The sequence below is a fragment of the Pygocentrus nattereri genome, chromosome 12 (genome assembly GCF_015220715.1).
Source record: "Pygocentrus nattereri isolate fPygNat1 chromosome 12, fPygNat1.pri, whole genome shotgun sequence".
Lineage (NCBI taxonomy): Eukaryota > Metazoa > Chordata > Actinopteri > Characiformes > Serrasalmidae > Pygocentrus > Pygocentrus nattereri.
Window position 1 is genome coordinate 16,606,056 of NC_051222.1, and position 19,586 is coordinate 16,625,641.

Below are 19,586 nucleotides of genomic sequence, written 5' to 3' on the forward strand. Positions count from 1 at the left end.
CATTAACTAATTAATTTCAAGTTAAGTCTACAAATGTCTCTTTGTCAAAATTTCAGTTTGTTCTGAAATAAGTAAACTTGCTTACTTATCCAGCTGATACTCCACAAAAAAATGCCTGAATGTTTTTTCTTCTTCATTTTTTACATTTATTTTAAAGCTACAATACAGATAAACATTGCTACATAAATGCAGCACATATAATGTATATAAGTCTTGTATAAGTCTTCTCTCCTAAAGCTAACTGCAACCCCTGTCCCTGGTCAGGCTTTCCGAATGAAATAAAACAAGCACAACAGACCCCTGAACACGTTTAAAACCCACTATCATGTGTGAATATGTAGCCACGATGTGTGTTTGTGACTGATCACGTATGTTAGGATGTGAATGTACATAGCGTCAATGATGCTCCCAGATTTGTTTTAGTTTAAGCCAGTGTTTCACTTCAATACAAAAACTCTACATTTATTTAGTGTTTTGATTTCTAATACCAGGACATACCAAAGCTGTTTGCCTTTACATGCCTCTCTGCTTTGTAATTTAACTGACAAAGTATCTCTGGGGCAAAAGTGCAAGTAAAGCAAGTAAGGTTTACAAATGAAAAATTAAGAAAATTGTCAAAGCTAAAAAAAAAAAAATAAAATCATATTTTTCTAACTGCACAGTGATGCCATCTTGTTGGTTTCTGGTCTATTGTTTTCAGACTCTTTATTTAACAGCATTACAGGTTTCATTAATGACTGAGAAGCCTGGCACCAGAACACAGTGTGACAAACAAGGTAAGAAAACCATGTGAGACATTTCACGGAATTAAATGTTTGGATAATCTTATACAGGAAACTGAAACATTGAAAACGATCAGAGTTTCTCTAGGTGTTATAGAAGGTCTGAAATAATCAACACAGTTACGTACCTTGAAAAGTAAGGCCAGTAATAGAGCAAAGAAATCGAGCTGTTCAGGTTTGAGATGAATTTGGCTGGCTTTTGAGATGCTTTATTGAACAACGTTATAGTCCAAAGTTACGAAGAGCCGTTATGTCATTTCAACGAAAATCAATCTGCCTTGGGAGCCACAACATTTTATGTCCACTTATTTAACTCTACTGCACGCATTATGAGAGCAATGTAAAAAAAAAATCACATTTCTTGCATAAAATCGACCTGATGGTTGAATTCAAAATCATTTTTAATATTAATGTGTGCAGGGGTCCTTTTGGGGTCTGTTGCCCTGAGGCAACGTTGTGCGACAATGTGAAGAAATTATTTAGATCTGTGTTCCCTGAAATGTCACCGGCTTGTGCCTGGCTGAATCCATTCCACTGCCCTACAATGTTGGTTCTAGGCAACAAACATCCATCCATCCATTTTCTAAGCCGCTTCTCCGTCAGGGTCGCAGGGAGATGCTGGAGTCTTCGGGCAGAAGGCAGGATACACCCTGGACAGGTTGCCAGCCCATCGCAAGGCAGACAGACACAGACAGTCACTCACACCCTCACACCTAGGGGCAGTTTAGCATGTCCAATTGGCCTGACTGCATGTCTTTGGACCGTGGGAGGAAACTGGAGAACCCGGAGGAAACCCACACAGACACAGGGAGAACATGCAAACTCCACACAGAGAGGACCCCAGTTACCCGGCCGGGGAATCGAACCCAGGCCCTACTCGCTGTGAGGCGACAGCGCTACCCACCACGCCACCATGCCGCCAGGCAACAAACATACTTCTTCAAATTCTCATAACAAAAAAATTATACTGAAATATTACAAATGAGGTTTAAAAGAGTCCACTAAGAGATCGCATGACCAGACCTGCTTTACGTTTTAGCTCAGTTATAGCTGTTTCTCTCGCATCTCCAGCAGGAAACTTTCCCTCAAGAGTAGAATAGTTTATTGTAAAATGTCTCTCAGTGTTAGGTTTTTACAAGGCTGAAGTCAGCGTCTCATTAAAAGCTTGGTTGAAATGTCCCGGCTCCTGTTAAGGTGGACGAACAAGAATTTGAACAAGTTTGAACTTTTTAGCGTTTCTTTTCAGTGCGGATGAAATGTATCAGGAATGTGCTTAAAAAAGAAAAGAAGTCAATTTTTTTCCAAAAGTATCGCTGTTCATCTTAAATCTTTCTCTTTGCCGTTTCGTTAGCCACTAGCTACTGGAGATTCTCGTCTGCGTTGCTATGGTGACCAACAACCTGCGGGCCAACCTTCAGGGTCAACAGGTGAATAGCAGTTGTACATTAACCCCAGTGTTCAAGACCATTTATTGTTAAAACTGTGTCAGAGCTTTATTTTAGTGCAAAGGAGGATGATTTTATTTTTACCTAAAAATCTAATTCTACTGTGGAGCCGCAACTGAGGGCAAAAGATACAAGAACCAAAGGCAGCTACACAAACATTTGACATACTTGTATTTAGTTTATATACATATAAACTATACCAAATATATCATATTGTATAAGCGGTACAGTGTAGAAGAGTGTTTATTTTAGCAGGATTTAGCATGAGTAAATACATTTTAGTGTCTATTTTAAAAATGGCTACACCTCGCTTGACCTCACCTGGCGTCAGAGTACACCTGTCTCAGGGCGTGTCTGAGAGGAGCAGGAAGCAGAAGACAGAGACGACTGAGAGGGTCGGTCTGAGGAGCTTCGACGAGCTCTGCGTCAAAGCGGATAAAGGCTGTTTAAGTTCTCCAGCTCCTCCTGCGTGTGTTCTGGTCTCTCCGGAGCAGTTCTGGGCGGACTGGTCGTGTTTTGACCGTTGGAGTTGGAGACCATGGAGAGGCTGCTGGTGGCTCCGCTGGTTCTCAGTTTCCTCCTCTCAGGTAAGACTCAGACTTTATTCTAGACTCGCGGTCGCTCTTCACATACGGACAGACTGGGTATCCTACATTTTATTTTTAACGGCTTCGTGACTTTCTGGGGGAAAACGAAGCAGAAAATGTCGAGTTTATATCGTCTTCACGTCCGCTCGCTCAGTCGAAACCGAGCGCAGGGCTAAAAACCGAGCGGGTAACCTTAGCAACTGGTATCGGTCACGTGACCACCCCCTGTTTACTGATGCCGACCTGAGGTGCGTTTCTGTTTGTTAGCTAACCTTGTCTGCTAATCCGGTTTGTTTTGGTGTTAAACGTCCAGAGGTGGCTAATCTAAACCTTTTATTCAGGTAAAAGAATCGTTAATCCAGTGAAAAACGACTCTAAGCAAAATTTTTCATAGATACAAGTTGAGGAGAAGCGCAAAAGTACCAGGCCTGCCCTGCTGAAAAGGGGAATTCCACCGATTTTTCTAAATTCAGCTGTTATAATGTAAACAAAGTCCTTTAGGGAGTTTCGGTGTGAAATGCTCTGCTCCAGAGAAGCTTGCAGTCAGAATTGTTCATAGTGGTGGTGATGGGAACCAGACGTCTGAGGAGTTTAATGCCCCTAAACGTTATTACATGCAGTGATTTGGGAGTGCAGCAGGGTGCCCAAAGCATTGCTGTGTGATAGCTTTGAAACCTTTGGGTAACAATGTACTTTTTAAAACCAATTAATGGAGAGATACATGTAGGGTGTTGTAATAATAGTCTTCAAAGAAAACACATTTCTTTCAGATTTACCACTATTTTACCATTATCAACATTATATATAAACTGACGACACGTGTAGGTTCACTGGATGGCAAATAAAATGGCTATATTTGTGTTGTAGTCAGTGCGAATCCTGGTTCCCATCACCACCACTGTAAATAAATCTGAGTCTGAAAGTTTCCCTTCTGTGAATCATTTCACTTCAAACCACTCTGGATGATGTTGTTTACAATTCAGGGATTTAATTATGCATACATTTTGAAAAATCAGTGGAGTCTCCCTTTAAAGGTGTCTGTTGGTTCTTGGTGGTTTTATAACGTTTTTATAACGTTATAACGTTTGGCCTTTTCTTGATTGGTTTCACAGTGTAAAAGACCCTATTAGTTAAATAGGTGACCTGTGACTGATACCAGGTGCGTTGATTGTGTCCTGATGGGATCTAAAGATGATCTGCAGGAAACTAATGGTGTCTAATGATAACCATGAAACCAATTCCCATTATAAAGCAAAACCATCACATTTTAATCCTAGCAGTTCTAATAGTCTTTTTTTAGCACAGCAAAACTACTGTACTGAGTAACTGAGTATTATTAAAATATGATGTATAAACCAATGGAAATGTTCTATTTATTATGGAAAAAAAACAAGACAAATAGGCAAAATCCCTCTACTAGAAGGTCCCATTGTTACAGCATGAAGAAATCATATGCTTGCACTGGTGTCGGTCCTATGGAAAATAACATAAACAAGTTTTTCTCTTGTGTAATGTCAGACTCTTAAGCTGGAAAGCCTAATGATATATTTAGCCTACCAGTAAATGTTGTCTATTTGTAAGATTTTAATAAAGTACTTTGCTTGGCGTACACAACCTAATTTAATAGAATTGTACACCATATTGAGGCTTACATGTCTTAACAGTCAGGCTTCCCTTTAAACACACACCCACAAAAAAGAATTAGTAACAAAGGTGTTAATAACAAAAGTGAAACTGATCATAAAGGCAATTCCTGTCCTCACAAATTTACTTGAATGTAAGTGAAAGTATTACGATTTGAAACAGGTAAGTAGTAAACTACACAAATACTACCCACCACTGTTAAGGTCAACTTCCAGGCACTCGTAGCTACACTTATCCACTGCACCTTTTTCTTAAAATGTTCAGTCTTTTTCATAAATGGGTTACCTGTTGACTTTCCTGTGAAACAAGTTTTTGAGGCCTCGACTCAACCAAACCATCCAAACTTCAGTTCCTGTAGTGAAAGATGCTGAATGTTGTAAGAACGTTTATTGCGGTTCTAGAATTTACTCAGTACTTAAGTCATTTTTGGGTACTATTGTATTTCTACTCAGGCTGTTGTATGGAAAGATCCATTTACTTTTACACAAGTCATTGTTTCAGTACAGTAACAACTCCTTACTAGAGTATGGATTTAGGCTACTTTATCTATATGAAGTTTCATACGCCAGATGAAGCCAATGTTTGACTTCAAGCTATTTCCCGCTGTGACAGTGTCTGAGTTCGTGTGTGAGAATGTGTGTTCGGGGGGGTTTTGATGGCATGACAGTATTTCCTGCTCTTTCACTCTCTTTCCAGTTAGACAGGTTTTGATGTATTGTTTTGTTCAACAGGCCTAAAATCTCCTCTCTCTCTCTCTCTCTCTCTCTCTCTCTCTCTCTCTCTCTCTCTCTCTCTCTCTCTCTCTCTCTCTCTCTCTCTCTCTCTCTCTCTCTCTCTCTCTCTCTCTCTCTCTCTCTCTCTCTCATATAGGTGTATGTGTATATATAATCTCATACACACACACAACATTATACAGAGAAGTTTTTTAATCAGCTGTAATCTTTACATTTTACTTTAGAATTCAGATGTACTGTAGATGTCGCTCATACTGTATGACAATTCATTTGCTGTATTATCACCATAGATATAAAAACTATTATGGGTGACACTTTTTCTATAAATATCATTGCTTATTCTCTCTCATGTCTCTCACATCCAGGCGTTGTGGCCGTTCAGGTGACAATTCCCGTCTCACAGGTGAGTACGGGCCTTTTTACAACAGTCACACTGCGGTGCGACTATTCAACCTCAGCGAGTGCCCAGAACGTGCTGGTCACCTGGCGCTTCAAGTCCTTCTGCAAAGACCCTGTGTTGGACTACTACTCAACAGGTGAGAAGTCAAAGGAGCCACTGAATTCGTCTGTGGCCAGAACAATAGGTTTCAGTTAACCGCTTCAAAGTCCCATTTGCTCTACAGGAAATGAGAGGGAGGGGTGACCTGAGGGACCAAACACATTTTGGGTTTTTTCCTTTGACAATTCAAATGGATTATTTGTACCTAATCTTCTCGAAAATATGGCCTGAAAATGAATAACTTGTATTTAATGACAATTTTGACTGGAAATTAAATCAAATGTAAAATTCAAAATGGTGCTATATAATACAGTGTTGGAAATAAAGTTTTTTTGCAGGTACATATTTTGTTCATCAAGTTACTAATATGTAATATGTACTGGAAAATCTGTAGTCTTCTACTGCAAGTACCGATATTAAACATTCTGTGATTCATGAAAAAGTGGGTGCTTTGGAATATTTCAGAGATTATCTTGATCTGGTAGGACTTAATCTCCATTCTCTCTACACTAGAAGAGTATAGAGGTGGGCGATATGGCAAAATGTGAGACACAGTGTCACTGTGATTTATTTTTCTGACATCTGATCAGTTACAACGGACAAAGTAAGCCCATATTGAAAACCATCTACTTGTATTCAACATTTTACACACTGTACTGCAATCCAATTAAACAAGACTAATCATGCTGTACTTTTAATCCAACAAACAGTTGGTAAGTGGTTTTTAGGTACTGACCTTATCCACAATATGCTTAGAAACTGTGACATGTTGTAATATAATTTATTTTCATATTGCTCAGCTTTAGGAGAGCATTAGCAGCAGGAGAAACAAAAAATGATGGAAATACTAAACGTCTTATCAGAGAAGCAAGGTTTACAATCTGATTAGAGGTGATTATAATGGCAGCTTCATGTATAAACACACTCTGCTGCACTATATCATCAAAGCAACACTTTATCTGCACAATATCATCTTTTCATGCAAATAGTGTGATCATGTGACCATGTGTGACACAAACATCCAGGTTTATAGAAATTACAGCCCAAAACTCTCACCTCCTGTAGTAAGGAGAAGAGACATTTTTTTGTATACAAGCGTTTTGCTGATAAACTAAACCAATCTGGACAGCTCTTTATACACATATGCACATCTCAATGAACACACTTGATAAAAAATACTTTTTTGATACAAAAACAGGGTGAATTTTGGGTCCACAGGGGTGAATTTTTAGAAATCTGTCCCGTTCAAAATTCACTGATGTTCCTGTGCAAATAGGAGAAAATGACTAAAAGCACATTCTACTTGAACCTGTTTAACTACATAAAAGTAGTTGCATTTTACCCCTTGTTACGTTGTGCCCTGCCCTATTGTAGTGTGTCGGCGAGCTGGAAGCAGTCCACGTCTCTCCTATATAGTTTACGTTTTTATTTCAGTTTGCAACAATCCATTTCAATTTCATAATAATCCTTGGGTGAATATGAAAATATGTACTTTGCTCAAAATGTTTAGGTAAGTCTCAGTTAGATTGACTCTGTAGTAAAAATAATAATCAGAATTTGTAAACCTGGCTAGTAGAAACTCCAGTTCAACACTAGTTGGGCAGAATTGTGTCTTTCCTTGGTTAATATGCTTAATGTTGTTAACGGTCTCTAGTTATTTGCTTTTAACATAAACATGAAAAACATAAAATGTCCCATAACTTTTGAACAGGCCACATTCTTTTCCAGTAAGTTGAATTCAGTTTAAAAAAAACAGGAATTGTGTATTAAAATGTGCAGAAGTGTGATTTCTCTAGAGGATGTGTTCACTTATTTTCACTTAGAAAATCAGCTAAACATAATTTACCAGGGATGCCCAAACATTTGCATATGCCTGTACAGTTAATGAGCACTGCATTCTAAATCTCAAAAGTCCCATATTCTAAATTCTTCTTTTGTGTTATTCTTCCCCTAATGTCCACTTATACCAGTTATGTGGTTTTATTCACCAATGAATTAAATTTCTACATGACCAACCAGCCTTTATCTCTTAGAATTAAACAGGCTGTTTTTGTTCAGTTGCTATGTAAGATTGATATATGTAAATAAACTCTGTTCCGATTGGCTTTCTTGCATCATTCATCATTGAATGCATCATTCAAAAAGCATTCAGAGTTAAAATATAATATGAATTGGCGGGGCTAAACTGCTGTAGGCCGAATAGGTGAATATATGTAAATTAGTTGATTTGCATGACATCATAGAAGCAGTGAACGTGAAACTGGCTGTTTTTGCAGCTTAGTTTCCATGTATGGAAGGTATGGATTGGGTAGTGAATGAACATTTTGAAATTTTAACTATGTTTATATGTGAGTTCAAACTCCTTCATTTAAAACAAAACAAAAAAAAAAAAGCAAAAGAGAAATTTAGTTTTTCAAGATATGAGCCCCATTAGACTAATTATTGAATAGTAAGCTTAGGTTTCCATTGGTTTACAGCCAAAAGTTTCAGAAAGTCCTTTTACTTTAAACTGGCTGGCTTTCCAGAACCTTTCACCTGAAACCTGCCTTACTCTTCAGCCTACCAGGCTGCTCTACAGCTGGGTCAGGACCCGTCCAATGACTGCCCAGACAGCCAGCGCACAATCAGGACTGTGGCTCAGAAGCAGGGCACAAATGAAGCCACTTTGGGTCCAGACTACAGAGACCGCAAAATCTACATCCAGAACAGTAAGTCTGCACTGTATACCGCCATTAGCTTATTGGTCTAGTCTAGTACAGCATTCACTTTTCCAGGACACTTGTCAAAAAGGATTTGGCTCTACACACTGATTGACTAACACCTGCCTAATGTACAGTTGGTCCTCCGCATGCTACCAAAACAGCTCAAGGCATGGGCTTTACTAGAACTATGAGGATGCGCTGTGGTATCTCGCACCAAGACCTTAGTAGCAGATCCCTCGCTGATGCGTCTTATTCTGTACTTTCTTTCAGAGGCCGACCTGGTGATGAATGAGGTGATGTGGTGGGACAACGGTGTCTATTTCTGCACCGTTGCTGCTGTTGGAGACATGACCGGTGATGGAGAGAAATACGTGAAACTCATTGTCTACCGTAAGCAGCTTCTCCTTCTTACTGGAAAATAGACATGCGTGTACCAGCTTTGTTTGCTTTTCCATTTGAAATAAAAACATTGAATAAACTGAAAATGATTGTGTTGCCTTTTTACAAGCCGGATTTGTCTCTTTCAGATTGGCTGACGGTGCTCCTCATAATCATTGGAGCCCTTCTCCTCATCATGCTCTTTTGCATCTGCTGTTGTCAGTGTTGTCCTCAGCGCTGTTGTTGTTACATCCGCTGTCCCTGCTGCCCACAGACTTGCTGCTGCCCTGAGAAAGGTACAAAGAATCTTAAGAGTTGCATGACCTTTTTATGCTAGTTGACTAACCATTAAAGAATCGTGCACTAGTAATCATTACCACAGTAAAAATGATATGTGAGTGTTTTGGATGTCTGTGAAAACAGTTTTATGAGCTGCTGGTTCTAGCAGCAGATGCTGTAGTTTGAGTTGTAAGATGCAGTCAGTGCTCACTAGTTTTGCAGTCTGTTCACCAGTCTAGCAGTCACTTGTAAGCCTTTCAGAGCAAGGTATAGCTGTAATAGCTTAACCTGAAAACTTTGATGATATCCCAGTTTAAAATCTTATTCCTGGACTGTGTTAGAAACTGTCGGTAGCAAGTAAACGATAGATCCTCATCCGGTCGCTGACTAGTACTGTGAGTTTGTTTTCGCTGCGCACTGCACTAAACAGTTTGTGATTGGATGTTTTGCATGTCAGTCAAATGGCCCTTTCCTATAACAGTTATCAAAACCTACCCAGTCTGGCTTATAAGCCTGTATTTCAGCCCAGTCTTACGCAGCTTGCAGTAAAATGGGTTTTACTTTGGGTAGTATATGTGTACCAATTAAGTTTTTTTGGGCTTTGTGTTTTTACACTATCACTACTTTATCACTACTTCAGTCACTGTTCTATTCTAACACTAGTCAATTAGTCAACTGCTGCCCACTGTGCCAAATGGATTAGTTATGCTTGGAACAGTTGTAGGTATAATAGGAAGAGGATGGTTAGAAACAAGATGGATAGATGCAATGAGAGGAACCATAAACATGCCATTAAGAAACTTAAAAAAGACCAAGGAAGACAGGATATTTTGGAGAAAAGACTATCCATATGGTCACTAAGAGTTAGATTCAACTTAACTGCACTTAAAGGGCCCATATCATGGAAGTATTTATATATATTTTATATATAATTTTATACACACACAAACATTTTCTTCTAAGCTGATATATAAATTTTTTTAAACATTAAATAAATTAAACATTAAAGTTTTAAGTTGTACAAAAATAAGCAGCAAAAACTGTGGTTTTCAACTCCTTGACCAACATATTCATGTATATCCAGTTCTATTCAGCCTACAGCAGTTTAGCTCTGTCCATTAGGGCTGTTGCTTTACCCCAGGCTGTTTTTTTTTTTAAACCAGGTACAATAAAGGACAAACCAGAACAAAGCTCATTTACCCATATATCAGTTTTAAAGACACAACAAGGAATAATCTAAATATAAGTATAAATATAGTAGCCATAGAGGGGAAAAAACTAAAATACAAGGAAAATGTGGAATGTGGACTTTTGTGAGTCTGTGCTGTGCTATGTACTGTACTATGTGATGCATTTTTGCTTTCTTAATAATAATAATAATACACACCTGCATGCTCTCATGGTTGTTTACTGTAATGCTTTCCTTGGAGAACTGGAATGACTTTAAAATGCTCAAAATTGTGGAATGCGGTATGTGGCTGTAGCTGTCTCTACCACTCTTCATTCTCAAGTACAAGAGCCCTGCCTTGTGGTGAACTACTGTATAGCAGCTTCAAAAAAATGCTGGATGTTTGCTTGTAGTCCATACAGACCCACACTGACCATTCGTTCTTCTTCTCAGCTGTGATGCAGCACAGGATGATGAAGGACGCTCAAAAGGCCATGAGCGCCTGGACAAACGGACAGCAGGTCTACGCCCCACTGAGTAACCACAGCTCTGTTTACCAGATGAATCCCATGCTGTACGGAGGTCAGCCAAAGTTTTTTTCCTGTGTGCAGTTTTCTTTACGAGAATTCTGTCCTTTTAAATCAGCGCTAGTCATCTTTCTTGAAAGAACATTTAAGGTAGAATCCAGCAAATATACAGTAATGAATTCTGCATTAAAATGTGCAGAAGTGTGTTCTCTGTTGTGGATTTGTTCACTTATTTTCACTTAGAAAATCAACAAAACTTGTCATTTGACCAGGGGTGCCCAAACTTATGCACACAACTGTATCTCCCCAATAAAACAGAGCCTAATCCAGTTTGGGCTGCATTCCTATAAACAGAGCTGTTACAAGTCCCTTTTTTGTATGAGTACATTACTGTGCAGAAGTCTTGAACATCTGAAAAAACTATTTATTTGAGCATTTATTTAAAAAAAAAAACACTAACATAGGAATAAATGGAATGTCTAATTAGGAATATACTATGTCTAGTATCTACAGTTACCATCCAAAACCTAGTCAGTTCTTCATTAACTTACATCAGTGTTGATAACAGAATTTCACACATCCATGCAATGACTGGAGCTCTTAGAAAAGCCAGCAACCAACTATACATCCAGCTGAATATTTTGGTTAGAAGAACACAACCCTTTAAAACAATCTTATGTTTTACTGTATTTAGGTTTATTTGCAGGGCTGGGTAGAATAATTTATGTATGTGATGTATAATGTTATATATGTAATGTAGTCACTGCTGAATATTGAATAAACTGTCTTCAGTTTATTCAGTTACAGTACATAAAATTAACGTATTTAGAATACATATTGATACTACAGAAGGGCAAAACTCTGTTAATTAATACACACTGTTCCCGATGTTGCACCAAATTCTCAGCACTTATTTGGCTCTGATCACCTATTTCAGCCTACTGTTGCTCCCATAATCCCACTGCCATCTCTTGAATTAAAACAAACAAATCACCATATCTTACTAACATCAAATTTGACTATGAAGTGGGCTCAGTAATGCTGAGATTAATTACTGACCTTTGCATTGATCAGTCGACTCGGGCTTTAGCAGGAACTTCAGTGTTTTGTAAATAAGCCGTTTTTGAGGTTTTCTTTAGAGTATCTTTACACACCATGCACTGCCTTTACAAAATGAATACTTCATTGTATTCTGACTATGTATTCTTAATACTTGCATTTGTGGCTGCCTAAGACCCTTGCAAAGAACTGTATAACACATATTAGTTTTTTGTTTTTTTTTTTATATCTGGAGAAATTTGAGCCACTTTCATATGTGATCTTAGATTCAATACATGATGTGCAAGCATATGAGAGCAGTCAGATCAGAATTTATGTATTTTGTTTACCTTATACCTGCACATGCTTATAATTGTTCGTTGCAGTGTTGGCAGCTAAATTGACAATAAAATGCACATAGGTTTTAACCATTTCAGTGTGAAGTGGCCTTTAACTCTACTTTGTCCTGACAGGTTCAGCATCAGGAAAGATCCCCATGACCCCTGTGCCACTCCCTCCTCCTCAACCAGGCCCAATGCCTGTTGCCATGCCACCACCGAGCATGCATGGCAATGGGAGTGTCCACGGTAGTGCCCATGGCACCAATAACATGCTGGACTACTTGGAGAGCCAGATGCGGGGCATGGACATGACCAGCCCCCTCCTCCAGCCTCAGCCAGCCCTACAGCACATCCCCCCACCACCGCAGCACATGCCCCAGAATGTGCCCTTCTCAGCTGGCCCTCCCAGCATGCTCTCTGCACTTGGCGATGGCCCCAATACCCGCCGCCCCCCAGGAGCACGGCCTCCCAGCGGTTCATCCGGCTACGGCCGCCACTACCCTCCTCCATCTGGACGCAGCATGCCTCGAAGCTACAGTCAGGAAGACATGCTGGATACCCGGAGCCGGGCCGGAGGGGCTGGTTACCGCCCACGTTCCCGCTCCCGAGATGACCTGCTGGCAGAACCCCGCCGTCCAGGGCCATCTAGACAGGACCGGAATTACTCCCCCCAACACCGTCGAGGGTCCTGGGGCTCGGCCAGTGACGAGGACAGCAGAAGGGGTGGGTCCAGAGGACCTAGAGGCGGAGGCTGGGCTGACCACCCGCCCAGCTACAGCGAGTATGAGCCAGGCCAGAAGCCAACGAAGCGCTTCTCTGTAAGAATCATAATTCTTTCTTTTCTAAAAATACTAAAAAAAATTGCCGCTGTCATAAGAAAACACACTGTTTTCTCCATTGTGTGAAAATCTCTAAATTTATATTAACAGGCGTTCATTGAAAAATGGTTAAGATTTTCTTACAACAGTGATAATTTGCTGTCCTTTTCTTGCTATGCACTACCATTCAAAAGTTGGAATCACCATTTCCAATAATATTTATACTTTATTTATCTTGAGTGATTCAGTCATCTGAGCGTTGGCCTAATTGTCAGGAGTTAAGTTCGCAACTATAAGAGGATGGTCCTCTTCCTGCCCCATTACTCGGCATGGTGCTAGCCAAAACAGACTCCTGTGTTTTGAAAGAAGCACAGGCTAGCCTTCACCCTCTTAGCTTAGCTGAATTGTGTGGAAAAATATGTCTTGCTCTGAAAGAAAAATTTTTCATTATGATGACCAGTGTAGGCAGCTGTTCATTATTGCTAACTAGATTTAGCTGGAAGAACAGACTTTGTTTCCCATTTTAAATGATAAATGCTGCTCGAACGTATCTGTACACAACCATTCGGATGGCCAAGACATTCAGCTTTCTGTGTATGGAGCATCTGAGGCTGAGGCTAGGGGAATACCTATCACAAACACGTGCACATTTTCTAAGCCAATTATCCTTCTGGGTCACAGGGGTGCTGGAGCCATTGGGTGGAAGGTAGAATACAGCATTGCAAGGCAGACAGACAGACAGACATATACATTCACATACACACAGTCACACCTAGGGGCAATTTAGCATATCGAATTGGCCTGATGGACTCACAGTGACTAAATTGGGGAGATAAAAATTGGGTAAAAATCCAAAAGGGCCAAAAAAAAAAGCAGGACACCTAGTGCTCAGGTTCTTAGCTTTCAAATAGTTTGTCAGAAGCTTTAAGTTCCTGAGATCTAAAGGCATGGCTTAGATTTTTGCCTTAAAATAAGTGCTACAGAAAAAGGTGAAAACTTGTATTTACTTTTGAATTGTTGATGTTAGAGGCATGTAGAAACAAAGCTGTTTCTTTTTTTTGGGTGAATCATGCTAAAAAAAATCTTGGTATTTATTTCTCAAATCAAAGTACTTCATTGGCAGTTACAAAATAGCCTTAATGCTGCAAAGCTTTGTGATTTATGAGCTGTTATAACTGAAAGCAATTGCATCAGGCCTACATTTCAATACAAATCGCTGTCTGATAAAGTCTATATCAGTATACAAGTATTTAACATAAATAATTACATTCACAGCATTTGGCAGATGCTCTTCTCCAGAGCAACTTACAATTTGATCATTTTTACACAGGTAGGCGAAGGCAGTGTTAGGAGTCTTGCCCATTGGTCTAGTGTAGGGTGCTTGCCCAAGCGGGGCATTGAACCCTAGTCTACAGCGTTGCATGCAGAGGTGTTGCTCACTACACTATACCAACCACAACCAACCAAATAATATTTATTCCATTGGAAGGAGTGCATTTCAGTTAGCAAATGTTCCACAAATTTATCTTGAGCCAGACTACATTTATTATGGTGTTGAAAACATATTTTACCAAACATTTTACAAAAGACAGAAATATTCAGACATATTATACAGTCACAAAACATTACTAAAACATCTAAAAATAGCTACTGAAGTCTAAGTTCTTATTGAATAAAATGACATTTAAAAAATAGCTGTGTGAAAACTCAACTTTAACCAGTTTTCCACTTAGCACAGATAGAGCAGATTAGCCAAGACATGCTGGAAGAAAATTTGTTTAGTGTAGAACTGGAGGTAAGAGGCTAATGTTGATAATGAACTCAGTAGTCACCCAAATGGTCCAAAACGCTTCTGTAAAAATATTTCTGTAAAACTTCTCTCAACCCACCCGAACCACGCTGAGGTCTTCATAAAAGCAAACCTTCACCTCTTCATGCAGCTATTTCAGATAATACATCGGGCTGGTATTCACAAAGCATGAGCTGGGATCAGATTCCTCTGTTTCCTTTGTGTTTGTTAGCAATGTTTTGGTTCTCCAGTTCTAAACCAAAGATGTTAAATCCGCACTTCAAGGTTGTCTTGGCTGATCAACCACATCTGGGCTAAGTGGAAAATATTTTCCTTTAATAAGACCTTTATTCCAGCCTTTTGAATGGTAATGTATGTTTGGAAAACCTTGTGTTGAACCTGTACTTATGACTGGGCACTTTTTCCTCACTAACACCACAACCTGGAATCACAGCTGTTGATTCTGAAGGTTTAGACAGTCATGCTTTTACAGTGCATCACTGTACACTCGGTCACAGTCAATTAGAATGGGCATTAACTAAGACTTCTTCTTCCTTCAGGATAAGAGTTCACGCAGTGGAGCCAGTATAGTGATCTGAAGCTCCCCACTGTTCCATCATAATGGAGCGTATCCAGGAAAGGCTAACTTTAAACTGTCGCCAAGGACAACACTGAACTATTATAAAAGTATATGAAGGTTTTTATTAAGGGTTTTAAAGCTGTGCTTAGACTGGGCATGCCCAGCCCTGCTCTAGAAGACCTACTGCCCTAATTCTGCCATCGAGATGCTTTGGAAGACCTTGAAAAACTGGACAAGGTGTGTTAGTTAAGGGTTGGAGCTAAACTCTGCTAGGCGGTAGATAGCCAGGAGCAGGGTTGGGCATCTATAACATCTTTTTGTCCTGGTTTGTCTTATGTTGCTGAGCCAAACTTCCAAAGAAAGTCTTTTCCTGTGGCTGAGAAGACCGGATGAACTGCAAAATAAAAAATGAGCTGTAAACTCTATCATGAAAAAGACAATGTGCTACACTTTACAAATGCTCAGCAAACATTGTACAAACACACAGCAAATACAGAAAACATATGCAACTTAGAAAACTTATAAATACTGCAGGATCAATCACAACACAACAGAAATGTTTCCAGAGGACAGTCAAAGATGGAGGCATTCCAACATTGTTCTGTGCAGCTTAAACATTCACCAGTAAAAAAGTAAGTTAACTTTTATTTGAGTAAAAAACTAATATCACTGGATGGTAATAGAAATTAGCTGTAAAGTTTAACTGTAAAATTTTGCAATAGCAATACCAGACATGGCTGATAACTACTGTAATGTGGCTATAACATGTCAAAGAGCTAACTAGCCAGCAAAGTTAAACATGAACAGTAATGTGAGTCTGTACTTTTATCAACTTCCAGTGATTTTCCATCACAGATATTCCTGAAATATAGTTTTCATAAGACCCATGATGTGTCTCAGCAAATCTACACGTATTTGCCTTTGCCCAACAAATAGTCTATATAATAGTGAAAGCTAACAACTCTGGAAAAGAATCGTCATCAGCTCAAATTATTTTAGGGGATTTTTTTTTCCACTGCACAAAGTACCAAGACTTGTCACTGTACCAGTACCGAAGTTCCCAGTATGGATTTTGGTACCCGTTTAAGACTGATACCAACTTGGCCTAATGGTAACTCAGAGGTGTTCTGCGTTTGGTAACACTTGCAGCTAAAGCCAACAAAAATGATCAAATTTCCTCTCCTAGGTGACGATAAAGTCACTAAGCACTTGCATCACCAAAAAGAACATCGGACTGTAAGCTAGAATGATCTGCTAATGTGTCGATTGCTATTTTTTATTCATTATGACTTTGTAAAGCGATTCCTAAGGTAAGCTAATTAGGAGGCACTAGTTCCATTCATGCAGGCCTCCACAAACCATTTTTTACAGAGAAACGAGTAAACTGTTTTATTCTGCATCTGATTCTGTGTAAATGTAGAGATTTGTGACCTGTGTGAGTGGCTGTGCAGTATAGCATGTAATATCAGCCAATAAGTTATGCTAAGGTAACTTAGCAAAGCAGTGTAGCTAATTAGCCAAATGTGTAATACAAGACCAGAAATACAGTAAAATTGTTATTGTGTTATTATAATGATTACAGCTATTTTTTAAGTCGGTGGAAAATAACCTTGAACTAAAACTAAGTTCTGTTGATTTGTTTTTTGGCTCAGTTCTTGTTTTTTGGATGTGCACTGGGAAAACACCCTTATTTCAAAAGTAAAATTCAGTAGCCACCAAACAGGAAGTCAGGAGGCATTCCATTTTCACTAAAACGAACATGCGAGGTTTTTATTTTTTTTGTGAAGAAAGTTTAGAACTCAAAGTTGTTCGCTAGCTAATCCCTGATATAATACTTCTTTACAGATGCTTTTCAGATATTATTGTATTTGTACAGTGTATATAATGGTGATCTGTTGGAAACTTGTGTTTGTGGTGTATTTAGTTAGTAAGGCCACATAATGATTTTTAAAGCTGTATTGTTTACATCAGTTAATGTTTCTTATAGGTATTTATTCTCAAATATGTCTTTTTAAAATGACTCAAGCAAGTAACTATATGGAATTGTGTTTTATAGCCTATTTACCTTTGGTAGGGTTACAGTTTTCTTCAGCCTCACAAGTGGACCTAAATGCTCAGGTATCTTAGCTCGTATACAAATAATGAATGTAAAAGCCATTCATTTGTATTTATCTGCCTAGAGAGTTTTTGTTTTCTTTTTTTGATGTTAATGAAGTAATATATCTGTCTCATAGTGATCAGCTGTTTGATGTGATCCAAAGACATACTGATGAAGTAAAAAACATTAGAAATCATTTGGAGGATTGTATACTGTATGAATGTGTGTGGTGGAGGGGGCTTTTTTAAATACTTAATACCAAATCTGCAATAAAAATCTAAAAATACACAATGTGCAATAAAACATTTTAAATAAATGTGCTGTTCCTGTTGTTTTTCAAGGAAGCTGATTTATCAATTGCATCCTTTAAGCTGTACATCCCATTGAATAAATTAAGTTTTTTTTTTTTGTTATTTTAATACAATGCTGATTTAAATACTCTTAACTACGCTACATATAACAAGTTACTATTTAAAAAATAAAAAAAAACATCAGCCAGTTTGGCTCTAAACAAATCTAAAAGCCATAAAAATGTCATTGTGCACCTCTAATGTAAAAATGTTCTCTCTACATTAGGGGTGGTCAGTTTGATTCTGAAGTATATATTTCTGATTTGCTCCTGGCAGGGGGCAGGGGTGGTGGGGTGGTGTAGGCTCTCCACATTTATTATTGGTCAAAAAAAAGTAAATTGTAAGTTATCTTCATCTTGTAATTTTATCCAACAGTTTGGCCCCAAAAACACTTCTTGCATCTCTGTGCTGCCAAAGTTCATGCACCGGTTTTCATTAGTGACTCGGGTGCAATCACCAAGGCAAAATTTACTTGACTGCATGCCTCTGTGTGTCACATATCGTCACTGTTTTACATAAAAAATGGAATGACATTTTTTTTTCAAACAGCACTTCCTGGTTAAGAAAGAAAGTAATTGGGAAAGAAAACAAGTTGATGACCATGAAAAAAAAAATATGACCAATCACCTTCAGCGTTTGCCCCGGGTCTCTCTGCGTGGTGTTGTAATAGGATGGCCTGTGGTTGACTAGCCAGCTGACAGTGCACCACTGTGGGTTCTAGCTAATCTACCACAAGCCATCCTATTACAACACCAGCCAGAGAGATCTGGAGTGAACAGCTGAAGGTGGTGATTTGTCATATTTTTTCCCATGGCAATCAACCTTGTTTTCTTTCCCACTGAACTAATAATTAGCTCAAAGCAAGGTCAGCAGTTGTGTGCTTAAAATATTTGTGTGTCTAAAATTGTCTACTTTTTCTCTGTATATGACACCTGTGAAGTAGACTTCACACTTAAAAATGATGGTTCTTTGTGAGTTCTTTAGTAAAGAAAACAGTCTTTTAAGGGTATAGCTGGTGGTTGTAGATCTCACTGTGGTGATGTCTGTGGAACATTATGCTTTCTGCATGGCCCACTCAACTTGAACCAAGGCTCTTCTTAAAAAGAAATTCTGCCTGTGCCACTGACACGAACACAAACAGGGACAAACACACATAAGAATGACTGAACACTCTGTTATGGCATGTCATTTGGGATTATTTCACACCTAATACTCGTCAAAATGTTGTACATACTGGAGGTTTCACTAGTAAATATGTCTTCTGGTGTTTGTTAGAAGATGCACCCACCACATGGAAAAAGCGTGGAGGATATGTTGTATAAAAGGCACACAGATCACACAGATGCACACCTCCAAGTTTAGTGTTTTGGGTGAAAGGTTAGACTACACGTCACACTTGGTACATTCATGTATCATCTGGATCTGTGTTTCACAATCTTGGTCCTGGAGGTCCACTGCCTGTACATTTCAGCGCTTTCCTTGCTTTAACACAAACATTAACCATTTTAACTCAATAATGGGCTGTTAAATGGGCTTATTGTTTAGATCAGGTGGGAACAGGAAAAAAAAAACACTAAGAAATGCAGGGCAGTGGGCTGAGAAACATTGATCTAGAATCCCCAAGTTTCTCCACTTGTTTATGCAACTTCTTCCCAGCCTGAGTGAAATTTACTGTGTGGAAGCTGATATTTCCCAGTTTCCCAAAGCGCTAAAATGCAATATCATGCAAAGGCTTTCATAAAGTCTGTATAATGACCTCAATCACTGGTTCGCACAGTATGAATAAAAGAAATACCTGCCCTTTGTGATTCTAAAAGCGTCGTATCG

General features: G+C 38.9%; 1 protein-coding gene across 1 annotated transcript; it reads left to right on the plus strand.

Moving 5' to 3' along the window:
* Nucleotides 1-2,700: 2,700 nt before the first annotated feature.
* ildr1a (immunoglobulin-like domain containing receptor 1a) lies at nt 2,701-17,725 on the plus strand. Its single transcript, XM_017701824.2, has 8 exons — nt 2,701-2,814; nt 5,558-5,728; nt 8,250-8,399; nt 8,664-8,783; nt 8,921-9,067; nt 10,672-10,800; nt 12,257-12,942; nt 15,292-17,725. Exons 1-8 carry the CDS (start codon nt 2,766-2,768, stop codon nt 15,328-15,330), a joined length of 1,491 nt encoding a protein of 496 aa, XP_017557313.1. The 5' UTR covers nt 2,701-2,765; the 3' UTR covers nt 15,331-17,725.
* The last annotated feature ends 1,861 nt before the right edge of the window (nt 17,726-19,586 follow it).

Bases quoted from the DNA above. Each gene is read 5' to 3' on its own strand.
- ildr1a (XM_017701824.2), top strand. From the start codon at position 2,766: ATGGAGAGGCTGCTGGTGGCTCCGCTGGTTCTCAGTTTCCTCCTCTCA. The intron at 5,729-8,249 runs GTGAGAAGTCAA...CTTACTCTTCAG, and splicing joins GTTGGACTACTACTCAACAG to CCTACCAGGCTGCTCTACAG. The intron at 9,068-10,671 runs GTACAAAGAATC...TCTTCTTCTCAG, and splicing joins TTGCTGCTGCCCTGAGAAAG to CTGTGATGCAGCACAGGATG.